Source organism: Myotis yumanensis, unplaced genomic scaffold (assembly GCF_028538775.1).
Source record: "Myotis yumanensis isolate MYYU_CA2020_CCGP unplaced genomic scaffold, mMyoYum1.0.hap1 SCAF_1, whole genome shotgun sequence".
Classification (NCBI taxonomy): Eukaryota; Metazoa; Chordata; class Mammalia; order Chiroptera; family Vespertilionidae; genus Myotis; species Myotis yumanensis.
Window position 1 is genome coordinate 134,905,922 of NW_027223752.1, and position 19,342 is coordinate 134,925,263.

General features: G+C 44.7%; 1 protein-coding gene and 1 pseudogene across 2 annotated transcripts in view; one reads left to right on the plus strand and one right to left on the minus strand.

Moving 5' to 3' along the window:
• The window catches only part of FRMD4A (FERM domain containing 4A), a 363,981-nt gene that overhangs the window by 294,166 nt on the left and 50,473 nt on the right, over window positions 1-19,342 (plus strand). For both annotated transcript variants that reach the window (XM_070432133.1, XM_070432141.1), the window contains exon 14: window positions 587-728. In XM_070432133.1, coding sequence (XP_070288234.1) covers window positions 587-728 — 142 coding nt within the window. The remainder of the gene's footprint in view (window positions 1-586; window positions 729-19,342) is intronic.
• Window positions 18,680-18,915, minus strand: LOC139021681 (actin-related protein 2/3 complex subunit 4 pseudogene; annotated as a pseudogene).

The window sequence follows — 19,342 nt, forward strand, 5'->3', positions numbered from 1 at the left end:
CGCGCGTGGTATTTTGTGGAAGAGCCACACTCAAGGGGCCACAGTTTGCCGACCATTGGTATAGAGGGACAGAATGCTGTCACTTCCCAGTCTTTCAACCTTTCCATGGTCACATGGCTAGCAATTTAAGAGGTTTAAATCACTTAAGAATTTATTTAAATTCCATGATTTTATTTCAGAAAGCTCTTATGTCACTCATAAAGCTGAAATTATTTTCCTTCCTTCTTTGAACACAAAATAGTTATAATCACTACTATTTATTGAGAGCAATGGTCCAGGCAGAGAAGAGGGGAGGGAATGGGAGGAAGGTCTGTTTGCCTGCAAAGTCCCTGCTCTCAAGGACAGTCCAGTACAGCCTACAGAATAATAAGTTTAGAAAATTCACCACTCATGTCAGCTCCTGAGCTACACCTGCTCCTGCAGAGAGCTTCAGTGATTGGTGAGGGGCCAGGGGACACAAACAAATGCTGCAGGTGGGGAGATGAGTCCATTTGCTGATTTTCAGGTCTGCAAGCAAGCACGTGATGACTGTTGTCTCAGCGTGAACAGGTGCCCCTTTATGACCTGGTTGCCTTTCTCATTCTAGTCTAAAATCCATGCCGCACGAAGTCTGAGTGAGATCGCTATTGACCTGACGGAGACGGGCACACTGAAGACCTCCAAGCTGGCCAACATGGGGAGCAAAGGGAAGATCATCAGCGGCAGCAGCGGGAGCCTCCTGTCGTCAGGTAGGCACCGCCTTGGGTTGGGAGCCACCTGAGAACGTGGAGGAAGTTCCTGCTGAAGCCTGGCTTCGGCCCTGGAGGGCTCCAGGGAAGGCGGAGAACCAGCAGCAGCTGGGGAGGCAGCTTGGCAGGCTCGCCAGAAGCTGGCTCTAGTTTGGAGACCCAGGTTTCATGCCAAATGGGAATCTGAGAAAAGTGCCAGAAGTATCAAAGGGTGGGGGAAGAGGAGCGGCAGAGCCAGTCAGTGTGGGAAGGGTGGTTGGTTATCTAAGTGCCTTCGAGCGCCCTCCAGTGCCCTCTGACTGCGACAGCGATGGCTGAGTGTCAGGAGTGGCAGCTCCGGGGACAGCGGTGGGGCTCACTGTGCGTCATTAGAGGAGAATTATACTCAGGCAGGGCTGCAGGTAGGGTCGTGGTACTGAGTGACGGTACATTGTGTTCCTAGATGAACTTCTTGAAATTTTAAAAAGTCCAAAATACTTTGCTCATTTGGAAAGGAGGGACTTGCTGTCACTGAGTACAGGAGAGCGATTAAGCGCCTTTTGAAACTGAGAGTCAAAGGATCCAATTCCTCCATCTGTTTCTGCGGGCCCTGGACAAGCCTTTTGTCATTAGATGGTGGGAGGGCCAGAAAAGCTCTGAGGGTTCAGATCCAGCTGACTTCGGGAGAAGGGGCACCATTCACTAAAGGGTGAGGCAGGAAAAAGAATGGGCTTGAGGAGGGCATGGAGGAAGAGGGAGGCAGTAATTGTTTGGAAATATTAGTGAAGTGTTACTGATGCAGGTCACTCCCCAGGCTACACGGTCTGTCTGATTGTTCTTAGGGACAGTGTGTCCTTGCTTCTGAGCCATGAAAATACAGCAAGAAGTCTTTGACTGACCTCAGTTTCACTTTCTATAACTGTTTTCTAATGGCTGCACACAACAACAGAATGACACAAAAAAAGGAAAAGAGACAGGAGGAGGAAGAGCTGAAAGTGATCTAGTTAGCTTCTGGGCAGGTGGGGTCCAGCGAGAGCCAGGACAGGGAGGAGGATGATTGCCCTTCCCGGACTGGGAGGCAGCGTTACAGAGGCCCCGCATTGGACAGGCCTTTCTTTCTAAGGCCCTGGGAGGACCCCAGCATGTGTTCACATGGCCATGTGTTTTCATCAAATCTGCGAACATAATACGTTTCACATTCTTTTTCCTAAATAAAGCCACCAAAATAACAGAAGTCCAGGCTCACAAAACCTGGATCTGCCTCTGCCAGATCACTGTAGGGTTCACCATAAACCCCTCCCTGCTTCAGGATTTCTAACATTTTTTTTTTATCAACACAATAGGCCAAATCATTTCTGAGGCCTAGAGGTTTACAGTGAAGACTTAGAGAATGTGGCCTTCTTTTATCAAAGATAAGGCCATTCAAAACCTAAGCCCCCGCCTGGAATTGCAGCCACTCCTAGTCCCCTGGGGAATGGCCAAGGGCAGGTCAGAGCCCACCCCTGTGTTTGTCCTCTAGACTCTCCCGACCCCTGCTAAGACCCAGAGTCTCAGATTCCAAGCCTGAACTGACCCACCCAATCTCCTTATTATCCAGCCACAGATGAGCCGCACTCAATCTTCATTCTCAGTGAGGGGGTGCATTTCCGCTGTGGTTGCATATCCATTCGGGAATCTAGGTCCTTTGTGAACATGGCATGGTTATTCCCAGGAGGACAATGGATCATCCAGCTCAGGGCTTCTCAACCTCCCTGTGCTTCCCAACCACTTGGAGGGCGTGTTCACGGACAGATAACTGGATTCCAGATCCAGAATGTTTGATTCCCTTGGTCTAGGGCAGTGGTCGGCAAACTGCGGCTCGTGAGCCACATGAGGCTCTTTGGCCCCTTGAGTGTGGCTCTTCCACAAAACACCACATGCGGGCGCGCATGTACAGTGCAATTAAAACTTCGTGGCCCATGCGCAGAAGTCGGTATTTTGTGGAAGAGCCACACTCAAGGGGCCAAAGAGCCGCATGTGGCTCTCGAGCCACAGTTTGCTGACCAGGGGTCTAGGGTGAGCCTGAGAACTTGCATTTCTAATGAGTTCTAACAAGGCCTCAGGTGATGTTGATGCTGCTAGTCAGGTGACCAGACCACACTTGGAGAGCTACTCTTCTGGCTGAAGGAGAGAAAAAAGCCTGAGGTGGTTGTGCTCAGAATCTCAGGACCAGGTATCGCCTCTTTTAAACCTGTGCCCTGGTCCATCTGCTCAGGTGCCTTTTCTCTGGCAGACTCCAGTGATACCAAGGCAGTGCCTAACAGCATTTACAAGTGAGGGTATGAGTAGTTTCTGACATGGAACTGACCTCACTCAACCATCAGAAGTGAGATCCAGGCAACTTTAAGGGGAAAAGCAGTTCCTCTCTGTTACTGCCATCACCTTGACATTAACCATCAATCTAGAACAGTGGTTCTCAACCTGTGGGTCGAGACCCCTTTGGGGGTCGAACGACCCTTTCACAGGGGTTGCCTAAGACCATCGGAAAACATATATAATTACATATTGTTTTTGTGATTAATCACTATGCTTTAATTATGTTCAATTTGTAACAATGAAATTGGGGGTCACCACAACATGAGGAACTGTATTAAAGGGTCGCGGCATTAGGAAGGTTGAGAACCACTGATCTAGAAGGTAAAGCAAAAGAAAACCTCCCTGCTGAGTCCACCCCCACCCCTAATAGAAGCATCTTTATTCCAAGATGCTGAAGTGATTTTCATGTGTTTGATAACTTGTGATGGAGGCCCCAAGCTAAGCTGTTGTTGTAAGTCGATGGAGTCAGCTAAGGCACCTTGCCCTACCCACTTTCAGTGGCTTCATTTGCAGGCACTGACTCTGCTGCATAGCTAAGCAGGAGAAAGCTGGGCAGAGGAGTCACCTGGGAGGTGTAAGCCTTGCCCCATGGCAGGCCAGGGAGCGCTTCCAACTCTGCCTCACCCTGTGGTACCCTGCGGTTCCCTGCGGTTAGAGACTGAAGAATGGTCCTTGAATGTGAGGCTGAGGCTCCCAGGGTAGGCCCCCTTCTCTTGACTTAGGAAAGACAATAGGGCAATGGAGGGAGAGACCAGCAGGAAACTTCCATCCCTCAACTTAACAAAGGGAATTTCTAGAATCTGGAGATCTGGTCACCACTCCTTCTGGGCTTGCTGGTTGCTGCTTCTCTGTCTTTTCTTGTCCCAGGAGGAAACGCCTTCCCTTGAGGCAAGTCCTTAGAAATTCCTTTTGGAAGGCACCTGCTTCCCAAGCCCCACAATGCAGAAATCTAGGCGAGGCTCCCACCCTGTTCTTTTTGTCCTTTCATGTCCTCTTGCCTAATTGCTTGTTGAAAATGCCTTTAGTCATGTGCTCCCACAGACTGAGAGGGCATTGCTCCTCCAGCACAGCCCTGGTTTTAAACACTTTTTATTACACTTGCCAGACCCTATGTTCTATCTTTTGTTTAGAAAATATGATACATATAACCTACTAGGGGCCCAGTGCATGAATTCGTGCACCTTGAAAGGACCTGTGGGCTGGGGGTGGGGGGGGCAGAGGAGGGAGTAAGGGCGGGTCTTGGCCCATCCTCTGTGCCCCCGCCTGGCCCCTCCCGCCGTGGCCCTAGGTCCCCTGTCTGCTGGCAGCCCCACTCGTGCTGCCGCTGCTCCCACACGCTGACGGTGCCAGCCCCTCTGGCACCTGCTGCCCAGATCACCCCTCAGGAGCAGGGGGAGGTGGAGAAGCCCTCAGGGGTGATCGGGGCTGGTGCCAGGCACTGGCAGCGGTTGCAAGCGGCAGCTGTGGTGCAGGCTTCAGGTGCGAGCGCCCGGCGGGACCACGGTGCATGGGAGCAAAGAATTTTCAGTAACCACCAGAGGCTTGCCCCAATGACAGTGACTGGCGTCCCGCCTTGGTCTGGCAACCCCGCTCACCTGCTCCACCATCCCACCACAGCTGATGCCCGCCATGTTCTGTGCTCTGCCGCCGCCCACCATGTTCCACGCACGCCCCTTGGTGGTCAGCGACATCATAGTGACTGGTTGTTCGGTTGTTTGGTTGTCCCACCGTTTGGTCTATTTGCATATTAGGGTTTAATATATATATAGATATCCTATTTGATCAGTTGACTTCTTTCCTTCTACTGCCTCATGCTTTGAAAAAAAAATGATGGTTCTTAAAAGAATTTTGAGGTTATATTTTCTACTTCTAGCCCACTTTCTGACATCTAGTAGGTGCTCAATACACAATTTTTAAAAATTGTTCGCATTATATTCTCATGACTTATTTATATTATAACTGGAAATTTGTACCTTTTGACTCCCCCACCCCTTTCACCAACCCTCTCTGGCAACTACTAATCTGTTCTCTTTCTCTGTTTTAGTTCACTTAGCATAATGCCCATGTTGCTGCAAATGACAAGATTTCATTATTTTTTATGGTTGAATAATATTCCTGTGTGTGTGTGTGTGTGTGTGTGTGTGTTCACCACATTTTCTTTCTTTATCTATTCATTCAGTGCTCGACATTTAGCTTGTTTTCATATCTTGGCTATTGTGAATGCTTCTGTAGACGTGGGGTGAAGTTGATGGTTTAGTTTTCTTCAGATAAATACCCTGAAATGGAATTGTTGGGTCATATGGAAGTTCCATTTTTAATTCCTTGAGAAACTTCCATGATGTTTCCACAGTGACTGTACCAGTTTATCTGTTTCCCACATCAGCAATGCATCAGTGTTCCCGTTTCTCCACATCCTTGACAACACTTGTTGTTTCTTGTCTTTTTGATAATAGCCATCCTAACAGGTGTGAATGATAGCTCATTGTGGTTTTAATTTGCATTTTCTCACTGACTAATGATGTTGAGTATCTTTTCATGTACCTATTGGCCATCTGTCTTCTTAGAAAAGTGTTCAGATTCTCTGTCCATTTTTAATCAGATTGTTTGTTTTCCTGCATGTATAGGTAGGGATGTTTCAGCACACGCTCAGTCAGGAAACATAGTTATACATACATCGTATGTTCAAATATGGTGGCAGATGTCCTTCCCTGGGAGGAGACTTTAGTACTGTAACAAGGGAATAATGAGAACAGTTCCTGAGGAGTCCCTGGAGCCCCTTCAGCTGCTTCAGTGGGTCTCAGGTGATGGTTTCAGCTTGTTCACCCCCTGGTTCTGTAAAATACCCTGGCCTTGTTCCTGAAAAACAGTTCTAGCAATTATCAAAGTTAGGGATTGTGTAGGTATGGATAAACATCTAAGTCTTGGTCTTTCTGTGAAAGTTCCAGCAAGTTACAAGATAGCATTACACTCACTTTATAAATTTTAGAGTCAGATAAGTGGGGTTACAGGTTAATAGTGGCAAAGTTGTAAGCTCTAAACAAAGGTTAATCTGTGCTAGGTTACCTGCTAGGCTCAGGTGTGGAATTGTTTACATCATCAGATATGTGGTTTGCAATTAATTTCTCCCATTCAGTAGGTTGCCTTTTCTTTTTGTTGATGGTTTCCTTTGCTGTGCAGAAGCTTTTTATTTTGTACAGCTTTTTACTTTTGTTGCCTTTGTTTTCAGTGTCAAATTTAAAAACATGGTCACCAAGACTGATGTCAATCATACACGATTATTGAAATTAAAATTTTTTCATTGACTTGAGAGAGGAAGAAAGAGATAGAGAGAGATATCAATTTGTTGTTCCATTTATCTATGCATTCATTGGTTGATTATTATATGTGCCCTGACCGGGGATCAAACCCACAACCTTGGTGTGTCGGGACAATGCTGTAACCAACTGAGCTACCTGGCCAGGCCAGCCAGAAATTAAATTGTAAAGAGTGCTAGTAAGAATCCTGCATGCGCTTCATTTTAGGAACCGTCTATGTTCCCAGAATATATGGTAGCTTGGGCCTGCTAAGAACTCTCATATACCTGCCAAGAACTCTCATATACTTGCTGCCAACATTTTTCCTCAAGTTGTACTGTGTCACTTTCGTCATGCTGGTATTAGACCTTTAAAGGTTAATCTTGTCAGATCAGGCTCCTACTGCAAATCATGTCCATTCTTGTTATCTTTCATTCATCCTTCCATCTTTGTCTGCACTCAAATTGTGGTATAACTGAGCCACGTAACACTGTAATATCTCTCTGGTACAAGCATATTTTCTAGCTCCCAAAATTTGGTAGGAACTATACACAGCATTCAAAAAGGTATAGCTCCTCTCCTCACAGAGTTTGCATACTATTTTTGAGTATCTTTTCATGTACCTGTTGGCCATCTGTCTTTGTAGGAAAAGTGTTCAGATAAATGCAGATAAAATATTTCCAAGCTATTCATGACTTTGAAGGTGATTTTCCTTTTGAACGAAGAGCATATGATTACCTCTAAAATTATTGAAGTCCAGTACATGGCATCTGAGATCTAAGATGCTAAAGAAATGATGAGACCTCATTGGTATTATTAAAGAAGTCAAAGGTTCACAGTTATTCATGCCATGAGCCAGCAGCTAGGATTTCAAATAGAAAAGATCCACGCTGAAGCGATGTATTATGGCTTGGGGCCAGAACACCTTACTTCTTTGGTGGTGATACCTAGGTCCCCCTGTGTGAGACCTGGAGTCCTATATCCTAGTAGAGACCCATAGAGAGCCTTCTGAGTCCGAGCTGCAAGGCGTGTCTCAGAATAAAAGAGATGAGGTCCTCACCTCCTGGTCCAGGTCTGGATGGAATTCTGAGCTGAGGAAGTTGATGGAAAACACATCCTGAATCCATGTGTGAAGGGACTCAGGTGGCCAGGCTTCCAAAGGGTGTGAGGATCCTGTCCTCGGGTCACATCTGCTGAGAGATGGCCTGGCTTCCCAGCGGCCCCTGGAAGAGGGGATGTTGAGTCAGCTTCTCCAAGCCAGGCCGGCAGAGCCCTACCCCTGCCCTTCACAAGCTCGGCTTGGCTTGGCCTCACAGGCCTGGCGAGGTGGGTGCTCAGTAAGCCTGCTGACTGACCACTGCAGGGGGAGCGAGGGCCACTGGATTCTCTCTGCCCTGAGGGAGCATTGCTTTGCTCATCGGTGTTTTAGGTCACCAGTTTGTGGTGGTTTAGATAGAGTTTGAGAGGACAGCTATGAATTCACATCACTTGGTTATGGAGTTTTCAGAGTTCAAGTATCTGAAATCCTTTTTTTGTGGGAACTTGGATGGGTGTTTTCCTCTCTTTCCAACCCCCATTTCTTGAAATCTTAAAAAGGATCACAGAGGAGAAAAAAATGGAATAACAAAACAGAGAAAATGACAACTGATTTGTTGTTCATAGCTCCGCTGAAAATGGGAGAGAGCGCGTGTGGGATGGTCCTCAGCATTGTTCCCGGGGACCTGCCGGCACAGAACAGTTCGGATTTCAGTGGGAGTGCAGCCGCCAAGGGCGATAAGCTGTTGTTCTCAGCCACCAACTCGCTTAGGAAATACCCAGTGTTCTGCAGGCCCATGTGCCTCATTGCAATAACCACCCAAACACAAAATATGTCTGTGCGTCCTTTCTTAAATAAATGGAACAAAAGACTGAGGTAGCCTTTTTAAAAAGAAATGTAGAGGCATAAGTCACCCATTCCCTCCCAAAATCACACATGTTGTAACTATAAACAGGAATGCAATGGCAGTTGAGTTACCTTCACTGTGATCAGCAGGATTGTAAAGAATGTGGTGATGATGCGGGTTTTAAAAAACACACACACAACCTGCGGTCTGCTGTTACCCCTCAGCTCTGATATTTTCCGTCCGGAAAAGCCGTGTTGTGCTAGGCCTGGGGCATCGCTTCACCTGGGGTCAGTCCCCATGCATTACTCACCGCCTCACACATTCTCATTCTCTGAATGCTAGCACTTCCTCCCATTGTGAGGAAGTTTATTAATAACTAATGTAACAATGAGGATGCCAGCTATCTCATCTCTCCATACAGACAAGTGGTCTGATCGGCGCCTGCCAGCTTTATGGCCGTGGCTTTGTTCAGCTCAAAACACACTGCCTTATGCTGGTATCAGTCATGTGGTTTTTGGTGTGTTGTTGTTCTCTTTGTCTTCATCCTTTCTTTTTTTGTTCTCACTTTACCCCCTCCTGCATCTCTGTCCAACATCTCCACATTCTCTGTTATGTAGCAGCTGCCTGTCCCCGTAGGTCTAATGACAGCAGGATACCAAGGGCTTTCATTTTGGTCCTGACCTCCGAGCTCTGTAGATGGGCACAGCCCTGCAGCCACAGCCAAGGGCGTGTTCACGCTGGACCGTGCCACCAGTGAGGGCTGTGAAATCTCTTTCTGTGGGATGGATGTTTCTGGACTTGTTAGAGCAGGACAGGCCTGAGTCAAAATTGAGATGATAAAATGTTTGTTCCTTTCTACTCTCATATTGGGGAAATAAAACCCATTAAAGTAGTTTAGACTGATGTATTTATGCCTTCAGGTATTCCTAGTAAAGGAGTATTTGCCTACTAAAGAGAATCGAACAGCCGAAACCGGTTTGGCTCAGTGGATAGAGCGTCGGCCTGCGGACTGAAGGGTCCCAGGTTCGATTCCGGTCAAGGGCATGTACCTGGGTTGCGGGCACATCCCCAGTGGGAGATGTGCAGGAGGCAGCTGATCGATGTTTCTCTCCCATCGATGTTTCTAACTCTCTATCTCTCTCCCTTCCTCTCTGTAAAAAATCAATAAAATATATTTAAAAAAAAAAAAGAGAATCGAACAGAATGGTAACCTAAATGAATGATTTTCCAATGATGAAATTTTAAACACTTAAAAAGAAATACCACATCAGCTCTCACAGGCGTTGCTTTGTTCCCGTGTAGGCCAGCCCTCTCAGTATTGCGATAGAATAACAGTCTCAGAGCCAGAAAGATAAGCCCCTCATTTCACAGTTTAAGAAATGGAAACCGTATGAGTTACTCATAAATAGTAGTTTCAACTAGGTATTTTACCAGATGCTGCTGCTAATTTTTATGATCAACTATTCAATTTCTTCTCTCTCTCTTTTTCTCCCTCCCCCCCCCCCCCGCCTCTTCTCCCCCCTTCTCTCCCTGCCCTCTCTCATATTATAGTTGTGCTCTTCACCCTGTGGTGAAGGTGCCCGGAGCCCTGGCATCTGGCCATGTGAGAAAGCCATCCCAGACACTCTAGCTACCATCAAAGGTGCTTACCTTTCAAAGATCTTCCATTTCTACTGTTTCAAAGGAACTGTTTTATTTTTACAATTTCTGACCCTGATGACAAGTGTGCCAAGCATGCAGTTTTCATACTAAAAATCACATTTATTCTCTGAACCCATCTCCAGGGACCACGTGTGTACCTTGAAATCTGCGGTGTGCCATTGTTTCATACTGTCTCCCAGGACATCTTTTAAGTGAGGGATTCATAATTGAGGATGTGTATGGCAAATAAATATCTCTTCGTCACATAGGAGAATTCAGACCCTTCCTGCACATTCACTCCTGGGTGTCTGCCAAAACTTGTCCTGACGACTTTTACAGATCTGCCGGGAATGTGCCTTCTTTATTTTATTATTTTCCCTGAAGGCCTATACAGATTGTCATTTCCTTCACTTACTTTCAGGACAACAGACTTCTTTCCTCTTTGGGGCGTGGTTTGTTTCAATTTCCCCTCCTCTCAGAGAAAAAAAGCACCCCTTCTTTCTTCTGAGATCAGTGGGCGGGTCATCAGTATTCCAGCTGTGTGACCACAGAGTGTCACGCTCCTGAGAACATGCTCTTCGTAGGATGCACGCTCATATCCTGCGCTGAGTAGTCAGGGGCTTTTGAAAGATTGGAGCAGATTCTCCCTCACAGCTGAACAAGGATATCCTGGAGGAGAGGAGATTGTGTGTTTGTGTGTGCACCCTCCCCCCATACACATACCACACACACATACATACACACACACGTCCTGCCCAGGGAGCTGGCTGCCCACTGGGGGAAGTCTGGAGTTCCCCAGCTGGATGGGGCAGTTTCTCCGGAAACTGCCAGAGGTAGCACAACAGGTTTCACCATATCTTCACCAATAAAACCTCCACAGCACCGTGCGCTCACTCAAAAGATTCCCAGATACCCACTGAAAATGACCTCTGACTTAGAGCATGTCACCCAGACTTTCCTGGCCCTGTTTGATAGAACTTACCTTCTTTGAGATCAGATCTTTTTCTCCTCTTCCCCGGCCAGATTATTGGTGGCCTATTTCTATAAAATCCTTTGGATTTTGATTGAAACATAATAACGTAGCCAAAAACACACACCAGATTATATTTTCAGCCTAGTATCATTCAGATTGGTAGTTACTGCGCCATAACTGGGGTGGAGGGGCTCACTAGAGAACTGATCCGACGCTTAGTTTTCCTGCAGGTGAAACACAGGGAACACCTCACCTGCTCAGACCAGACTAGGGTGACCGCCAGCTCCCAGGTTGTCTAATTGGTACCAGCCTGGGGGTTCCTTCCCTGTGTGGCAGCTGTTGCCTCTCTCCTTCCGGGGCTTCTCTCCTGCCTCCCCTACGTGGGCAGCTTTTCATGTTAGGACAGGGCTCTCAAAGCTGGGATCCGGTCTAGTTATTGGTCTCCCACCCACCTGCACACGAAGGTGCTCCAGAGACATGTTTCATTGGCATGTCTGAAGAACCTCCCTGGTTCCACCTCCTCCTTCCTTCTCTCTGCATGTCCATCCGCACAACACGTGGGAGGGGTCGGCGCTGGACATGCAGGTGTGACTGCACACTGCACCATTTACTACAGTGACTCAGCAGCCACCAAAACAGGAAGTTCCTACCCTTGTGGTGTTTCCATTCTAGGGGCAATATAGCCCACACAGAGCCCAGTCGGAATCCCAGCTCTGCCTTCCTACCTCCCGGTGACTTCTATGAAAACGGGACTCTGTTTTTGTGACGATTAAATGAAGTGGAACATGTGGGAAGCTCCTGTAAGGAATTCTCTAAAAATCCACTTGCTTTTTCCCTTTCTCCTCACTAGTTTTCTGAATGTATGCAGCCAGGAACACTATTTAATACAAATAACTATGAATATTCATGTAGCACCTATGTTCTGAACTCTGTTCTAAGCATCTGTCAAGTATTATCTTATCCAATTCTCCCAACCTTTGAAGAAGCCCTGTTTTTATTCCCATATTACAGGAGAGGATACTGAGACTTAGGTCATGTAACATTACCAGGCCCTTCAGCTAGTAAGTCGTGGAGCTGGGACATAAGCCCAGACCTGTTCCCTCTAAACTGCTAGACTGTGGACTTCAGCCTCAGGAAGCCACAGGATCAAGGTATGTTTTCCAAACCATATTTAGGTCACTCCTTCCTATATACTTGGTACTGCTCTAAACTTCTATTAACAACTGGAAAGTATTTATGTATTACTTATATCTTCCAAAAATATTCAAATCACCTCTGATGTTCTTTGCCTCCTGACCCTTTCATTATGAGTAGACAGCCCTTTTGAAGTACCTTGGCCACTGTTTGGTCAGTTCATAAGCTTTGAGATCCCACTCCTGACTCCAGTAGTTTTCTATCTTCCTACTTTTATAGTCCCAAAGGCAGCTCCGATTAATCTGTTTAGCATACAAGTATTTGCTTTGGACTGTTGATAAGATGACGAAATAAATTCTTTAGGTGCTGGTTGATCATTAGACATTCCCTTCCAATTTGAGGCAAATTGTCGCAGTCACTGGGGAAGGACCAGAGTTGGCAGGGTGCCTCTCTTTTCTAGAGGCGGGAATCGTAAGGGAAAGAGGGAAGGTGGCACTGGATGTGAGGATACTTTTGTACAAGCTGCAAAAATCACCGCCAGAGGCACCAGGGAACTGCCTAAGTAAGTGGTTTATTAAGTAATAGATTCTTCAGGTTTGGAGGGCTCTTGGAGGTTGGTTAATTGGTCATTTCTAGAAGGGAACATCATGACTACCAGAGTTAGTAACCTGAGGCTTTACACATTCAAAAGCAGGTCTATGATGGAAATCCAGGTCTCTTTCCTGTCCTTCACTGCCCCTTTCAAAGATTAGATTTATACTTTTTAATTTCTGAGGGGCTAAATTTATACCCTTGGGGTGTTCTTGCCTATTTGTGTGGGTTCAAATAAGTGGAAATGGATAAATCGTGGTAACAGAGAGTTTCTGTACCTTTAGGCAAGTCTATGTGCTGATTTGAAATGATTTCTGTGTCTAGAATCACTTTGGACATGGTCACAATCCTTTAGTTTGTTAAGATTCCCATAGACCAGAGCCCCTGAGGCCCTTCCCTGATTGGGTGTCTCCTGGAATCACTGTCTCTTCAGGGAATTAGCCGGGAATCTCTGCCTCCTGCTTTCTGGCTAACTTGCTGGCCTCCCTTTCGGATGTCAGCTGTGCCATTCAGGGGATGCCTAGAGGGTTGTTGTGGATGCCGTGGGAATCTCCTCAACATCACAGACCACTTGGGGCTCCTTCTCTGATGCCCTTGGGTTTCTTTCTATGGAACTGTTACTGAGGCATCATTGTCGCTAGGAACTTGGCCACTTCTCCTCATGATTGGCATATTTGCCTGGTTGCTGGTAACGTCCCACAGGCTTAGATCCCACAAGCTCTGAAATAAAGTCACCTGGAGAACTCAGAGCCCTTGTCCAAGAGCAGGGGATTTTCCTTTAGAGAAACAGAGGCACTGGGAACCTCTTTCAGATGCAATCTGACATGAACCTGAACGCATATCTCCTTGAGCAATGGTGAAGAGGTGGTCTCAATGATTTCTCTCTCTAATTCTATGGTGTGTGTGTGTGTGTGTGTGTGTGTGTGTGTGTGTGTGTATGTGTGTGATGTACATGTAGAGATATATATACACTCACTCACGTTAAATCTTCACCCAAGGTTGAGGAGTTACCTATTTATTCCAGGCACACACAGTGGTGTCATATGCATTATTTCACTTAGTCTTTACAACAGATTAAGGAGGGCAGGTCAGTATCCCAAGGTCACACATCTAGTAAGTGGTTTAGAGTTCATCAAACTCAGAACTGTCTGACCCTCCACTCAGGTATCGTTATGGCTAAAATGGAAATCCACATGGCCAGGCCAGGCTGGCTCAGTTTGCAGAGATTTAACTTGGTGCCCTGCACCACATTTCTCATGAAGCAATATCCAGAATAAAGGAGTAAAAGAACTAGACTTAGTGGTGCCAGACATGAAGAGGGCCTCTTGAGACATCTAGTCTGTCTTATGTGGGTTGGGTATTTAGGTTAATTATTATGAATAAAATAATTTAGGTAGTGCTAATGAGCCCTATAACTCAAGACCAAAGCTTAACTAATCCCACAACTAGAGACAGAATGATCTAAAAACATTGTGCTTTACCTCCCAGAGTTTAATGTTGTGTGACTTTTGCCATCCTTGAACAGATTAATTCTTATATTTGACTGCATCCAGCATCATTTCCTATGGAGAGGCTAGGCAGGGGTAGAAGGGGAAAACAATAAAGTTTTCACATGTGCTAGAGATCCTTTCATCTTTCTTGGACCCGTTTCCCCAGGCCTGTTTTTTCAGTCCAAAGTATGACTTCCTTCCAGTATTATTTTACATTCTTATTAATTCTTCAGATGATAGAACAGAGCATACCTCATAAGTAGTTCCTGTGTTCTCAAATGTAATTGGTGACTATGACGACAAGAACCAGAGAAGATTCAAAGTGACTTAGTATGTGATATTAGATGGATGTAAACTTGGAGATAGTACTGATAGCATGGGGTAATGGATTTAAGGAAGGAGAGCACTTGAACTGAACCATTCAAAAAGGGGAGCCTGTCTGGCTGTGTGTTGCATGAACATAACACCATGTGAATTTAGTGTCTAAGAACCATGAGGTAATGGAGATTTCCTAAGAGGCACACTTTTGTTCAGGATTGCTGTTGAGTTTGGAAACCTGTGATTGAAGCATGACAAAATCCAAAGGAGAGGTACCAAAATGATTAAAGGTTTGGAAGGTAGGCACTATAAAGAAACGACTTACAGGTACTAGATTTCTTTACCAAGATGAGGTACAACTTGACTAGAGCATCCAAGTGTGACTGACAACATTTGTTTGTTTATTCCAGTTAATACTTACGAGCCACTGTGGAGGCATAAAGATTATACTCTCCTGCAGTTACATATTTTCTCTATTTCACACTAGAATGGGGTGAGGGAGAAAAAAAGCCCAAATTGGAGTCAAAATATACTGATACTGATTGTTTTCTTTGTGTTGAGTTGTATGTATATTTTCAATATCAATCCCTTATCATTGATGAAAACCTTCTTCCATTCAGTAGGCTGTCTTTTTGTTTTATTAATGGTTACCTTTGCTGTGCAAAAACTCTTTAGTTAAATGGAGTCCCACTTGTTTATTTTTCCTTTTTTTCCTTTGCCTAAAGAGACATATTGAAAAAACAATTACCAAGAATAATATGTAACTTCTACTAACTATGTTTGGTTCTAGGAGTTTTATGGTTTCATGTCTTACATTTGTTTTTAATCAATTTTGAATTTATTCTTGTATATGGTGTAAAAAAGTGGTCTATTTTTTTGCATGTATCTGTCCATTTTTCCCAAAACTATTTATTGGAGACACTATCTTTATCCCATTGTATATTGTTGCCTCCTTTGCCATGGATTAACTGACCATATGGCTGTGGATTTATTTCTGAGCCTCATATTCTATTTCATTGATTTATGTGTCTGTTTTTATGCCAGTATCATGCTGTTTTGATTACTATAGCCTTGTACTATAACTTAATATCAGGTAGCATAATTCCTCCAACTTTGTTGTTCTTTCTCAAGATTGCTATGAGTATTCAGGGTCTTTTGTGGTTCCATGTAACTTTTAGGAATATTTGTTCTAGTTCTGTGAGAAATACCTTTGATATTTTGGTAGGAATTGCATTGAATCTATAAATTGCTTTGGGTAGTATGGACATTTAAACAATGTTAATTCTTTCTATCCATGATCATGATATATGATTACATTCATTTGATTCTTCTTGTTTTCTTCTTCAATGTCTTATAATTTTATGAGGTCAGGTCTTTTACCTCCTTGTTAAATTTATTCCTGGGTATTTTATTTTATTTTGATGCAATTATAAATGGCATTGTTTTCTTAATTTCTCTTGCTGATACTTCATTATTGAAGTATAAAAAGACAACCAATTTCTGAATATTAACTATGTATTCTACCTTGCTGAATTCATTTATCAGTTCTAATAGTCTTTTAGTGGAATCTTTAGGGTTCTCTTTGTATAGTATCATATCATCTGCAAATGACAGTTTTACTTCTTTCTAATTTGGATGCCTTTTATTTCTTTTTCTTGTCTGATTGCTGTGGCTAGGGCTTCCAATACTATGTTCAACAAAACGGTGAAGGGTAGATATCTTTGTCTTGCTCAAGATCTTAAAGAAAAATCCTTCACCTTTTCACTATTGAGTATGATGTTAGCTGTGGGTTTGTCATATGTGCCCTTTATTATGTTATGGTCCCTCTGTCTTCACCTTGATGAGAGTTTTTATCATGAATGGATGTAAAATTTTGTCAATACTTTTTCTGCATCTATTGATATGGTCATTTTTGTTTATGTGGTACATTATATTTACTGACTTGTGAATATTGTACCAACCTTGCATACCAGGAACAAATCCTGGTATCATGGTATATGATCTTTTAATATATTGTTGAATTCAGCTTGCTAATATTTAGTTAAGGATTTTTACATCTATGTTCATCCTTGATTTGGCCTATAATTTTCTTTCTTTGTAGTGTCTTCATCTGTTTTTTTTTTAAATTTATCTTTATTGTTGAAAGTATTACAGATATCCCCTTGTTCCCCATTGACCCCTTCTAGCCCACATCCACCCCCACCCCAGGCCTTCACCACACTATTTTCTGTGCCCATAGGTTATACATATGTGCATACAAGTTATTTGGATAATTTCTTCCCACCCACCCCCATCTTCCCTCTGAGATTCCACAGTCACTTCCATGCTTCTATATATCTGGATCTATTCTGTTCATCAGTTCATTTTGTTCCTTAGATTCCACATATGAGTAGATCATATCATACTTGTTTCTCTCTGACTGGCTTATTTCACTTGGCATAATACTTTCCATGCTGTCTCAAAGGGTAAGACATCCTTCTTTTTTTACTGCTGCATAGTATTCCATGGTGTAAATGTACCATGGCTTTTTATCTACTCATCTACTGATGGGCACATGGGCTGTTTCCAGACCTTAGCCATTATAAATTGCTATAAACATAAGGGTGTATTTATTCTTTCTTATTGGTGTTTTGGGTTTCTTAGGATATATTTCTAGAAGTGGGATTACTGGGTCAAATGGCAGTTCCATTTTTAATTTTTTGATGAAACTCCATACTGCTTTCCATAATGGCTGCACCAGTCTGCATTCCCACCAGCAGTGTACTAGGGTTCCCTTTTCTCCACATCCTCGCCAGCACTTGTCATTTGTTGATGTGTTGATGGTAGCCATTCTGACAGGTGTGAGGTGATACCTCACAGTGATTTTAATTTGTATCTCTCTGGTGATTAGTGACTTTGAGCATTTTTTCATATGTCTCTTAGGAAACTCTGTGTCCCCTTTGGAAAAGTGTCTATTTAGGTTTTTTGCCCATTTTTTTAATTGGATTGTTTGTCTTCCTTTTATTAAGTTGTATGAGTTTCTTATATATTTTGGATATTAACACTTGGAGTGGGGGAAACGAGTTAAGTCGGCTCGCGTGAATTGCACGTACTCCGAGGGAGCCGTCTTAACTCGGTTCATATAGATTTGCGGTGGAGTGCGGGAAACGTGTAAACTCGGGCCGATTGTAACTGCGTATTACCAAATATTTGTTTGTTTGCCGTTCACAAAGATACCTACCTGCGTATGCGAACCGTTTCATACCCATTGGGGTAGTAGGTATCATAAAAATCCCTGATTTTGCGCGGGAAACCTAAATAATTGCCCGCGCCATCTTATATTTTGGCGGGAAATTCACCCCACACCGGAGTGTTAACCCCTTATCAGATGTATCATTGCTAAATATCTTCTTCCTTTTCATTGTATTAATGGTTTCTTTTGCTGTGCAAAAGCTTTTTATTTTATTTTTTAATTTTTTTCATGCGGCCCAAAGGGGCAAGAAGAGAGTTTAATCAGGGGAGGGAGGATCTGCCGGAATAAGAAAAGGTACAGGGAGCATGGGATCAGAGGAGCCAGAGCCGGTGGGAAGACCCAGCCAGGAGTCTGAGAGGACTCACCTGTCCACCTCTGGCACAGGCACTGCACTGACAGGCAAGGGGAACAGTGGCCTCTCTCAGCTGGGCGGACTTGAAGCAGCCCCTGTGGTCAAAGGTTGCCTGGCTCTAGCTCCTAGGCATGGCTGGTAGCCATGGTTCAACCCTGGTCCCCATCCAGTGCTGGGTGGCCATTTTTAGGCAGAGTTCAGGAAGCTGGTCACCACTTCTCCTGGACCCAAGGAGGTTTGAGAATCAGAGGGCAAGGGAGATGAACTGGAGTCTGAAACGTCCCTCCATCCCGTGGGGTGGCTTGGGGGAGGAACAGTAGTCCCCTTCTGGCTCCAGGCCTGCCCAGACCCACAACGACCAATGAGGTACAATTACTGGGACCCGTCACAGCCACTGGAGTGTGGGTTGTTTGTTTAAAAAAAAAAAAAAGACAAAAAGGTTACAGTTTCTACAAGCACAGAGTTTGTTTCAAGATATTTTAAAAAAAATCTGTGCCAGCCCAGGGACTGAACAGCAGAAGCCAACCTGACCAGGCGCGTGTGGCCTTGGGGCAGGTCCATTGCTGCATTGTCCACCCCCTCCCACATCCAATGCCCACTCCACTCCAGGTCCCCTCCTCCGCTTCCTCTGCTGCTCCGAGAAGTGACTCCGGGATGCATTCGCAGAGACACGGATTCTATGGGGAAGGCCATGAGATCCAGCCAGATGTTTAAAAATTCTTGAGGAACTCCTCAGCCGCAATGCCAGCATGGGTGTTGACCGACAGCTTCGTCTCCCTGATCTATTTGTAGATCTCTTCCATGAAGTGGATTACAAAGTCCAACAACTTATGTTTATATATCTGCTCTGTGTGGAAGCTGGTGATCAGAAAACTGATGTCATACCCTCCACTGGTTTCCTTGGAAGAATAAAGAAATTCTCTGCTCGCTTCACCATGAAGCACATGAACTTGTGGCATAAAATCTCAATCTCATCAGCCTGTTTCACAGCAATGCTGACCTACACAGAGCTGATGGAGCCCTCAATCAGAACCTTTTCCCTTTCATTCCTGCTGATGGTCACAGGCTAAAACAGGAGCTCTTTGCTACTCCTGACCTCCACCTCGGGCTTGTAGTGTCTTTCCACAACCTGGGAAGAGGAGTTCTCCAGGCCGAGGGCCACCTGCAGTGTGTCTGCACAGCACTCAGGTAGGACTGAGAGTGCAGTCATCCTGGGCACTGGCTGGGTCAGAAAGCAGAGGTGCTGAAGTCGCTTTTTATTTTGATGTAGTTCCATTTGGGGAAATTGAACTGGGGGTCTTTTTTGGTTCCATATACATTTTTCGGGTATTTGTTCTAGATCTATAAAATATGTTGTTGGTATTTTAATAGGG